General features: G+C 51.5%; 1 protein-coding gene across 1 annotated transcript; it reads left to right on the top strand.

Annotated features, from left to right (window-relative positions):
- The first annotated feature begins 249 nt into the window (after positions 1 to 249).
- LOC125760046 (uncharacterized) lies at positions 250 to 901 on the top strand. The gene has a single exon (XM_049419645.1). The coding sequence runs from the start codon at positions 279 to 281 to the stop codon at positions 786 to 788; it is 510 nt and encodes a 169-aa protein (XP_049275602.1). The 5' UTR covers positions 250 to 278; the 3' UTR covers positions 789 to 901.
- The last annotated feature ends 542 nt before the right edge of the window (positions 902 to 1,443 follow it).

The following is a 1,443-nucleotide window of genomic DNA, read 5'->3' as shown; positions in this document are numbered from 1 at the left end:
TGGAAGCGCGCTTGACGAGTCTCATCGGGACCGCTTCGTGTGTGGCCTGCTACGAGAAGAGATTCAGCGAGTACTTTTAACGGAAGAGAGCACGCTAACATTCCAGAAAGCGGTAGAGCGCGCTCTGGCCATGGAAGCGGCTAAAAATAGTGCTGCTGAGGCACGCGGCGGCGACTTCTCAGTCGGTGATCTGCAAGCGGTGCAAGCTGAGTCCCAGAAAACAAGTAAAAGCTGTTTTCGCTGCGGTTCGCCAAAACACAGGAGTGAAGTGTGCCCACATGTGGACGCAACCTCTTTCAACTGCGACGAAAAAGGACAGGCAGAGAGCGTGCCGAAGTGGTCGTAAGAGTTCGTCTAAGAAGAAGCCAGGGAAAAAGAATGTCAAGATGCGGATGGTTGTGTCGCGGAAAGCTTTGACCCTCAGTCTAAACGGCGTTTCGACGGCTACGCTCGACCCAGTCACCGTACAGATGACTATCGACGGCGTCTTGGTGAACATGGAGCTAGACACGGGAGCGGCTGTTTCCGTCATGTCAACGACTCAGTTCCGTCAGCTCTTTCCTTTGGCTGTACCGGAGCCCACTACAGTAAAACTTTGTACCTACACAGGAAAACTGGTACGACCCCAGGGGGTGTCCTCGGTCAACGTGCAGCACGGCGAACATTCGGTGCGTCTTCCGCTCTACGTCGTGAACCACAAGGGACCACCTCTACTGGGCCGGGAGTGGCTACACGCCGTCCAACTAGACTGGGCGAAAATATGGAACCTGAATAACATTTCGAGGTGAGACACAACCCATATCAGCGTAAAAAAGAGGCTCGACTCATTGTTGGCAAAGTACCAACCCCTTTTCAAAGACGAGTTAGGTACGACAACGAAAGAGCGCGCCGAACTTTTTCTTAAACCTCAAAAGAAGCCGAGATTCCTAAAAGCCAGGAATGTTCCATTTGCGTTGCAAAAAGGTTTTGACGCCGAGTCGGCTAAAATGGAGAACCTGGGCATCATCTCGCCGGTTACGACGTCGGAATACGCTACGCCGGCGGTATCGGTAATCAAGCAAGATGGTAGCATATGGATTTGCGGCGACTACACTACGACCGTTAACCCGTGCCTTGATGTCGACCGCTACCCATTGCCGAAGGTCGAAGACCTGTTCACAGCTTTGTCGGGATGTAAGCATTTCTCAAAGACTGATCTCAATCGGGCCTATCAGCAAGTGGTAATGTCAGAGCAGTCTAAACAATACCTCACGTTAAATACGCAGAAAGGATTGTTTGCGGTTCATCGACTCGCGTTTGGAATTTCACCCGCACCCGGCATTTTCCAAAGAATAATAGACACCATGCTGAAGGGCTTACGCGGGGTTTGCTGCTACCTAGACGACATCCCGGCGACTTGTAAAAACAGCGAATAACATTTCACGAACCTGGAAGCTGTGTTAA

Source organism: Rhipicephalus sanguineus, chromosome 10 (genome assembly GCF_013339695.2).
Source record: "Rhipicephalus sanguineus isolate Rsan-2018 chromosome 10, BIME_Rsan_1.4, whole genome shotgun sequence".
In the NCBI taxonomy this organism is placed as follows: Eukaryota; Metazoa; Arthropoda; class Arachnida; order Ixodida; family Ixodidae; genus Rhipicephalus; species Rhipicephalus sanguineus.
The sequence above is the reverse complement of the archived record's forward strand: the minus strand, read 5'-3'. Positions and strand labels throughout refer to the sequence as shown.

Excerpts from the sequence above, each read along its gene's own strand:
- LOC125760046 (XM_049419645.1), top strand. The coding sequence starts at position 279 with ATGTGGACGCAACCTCTTTCAACTGCGACGAAAAAGGACAGGCAGAGA.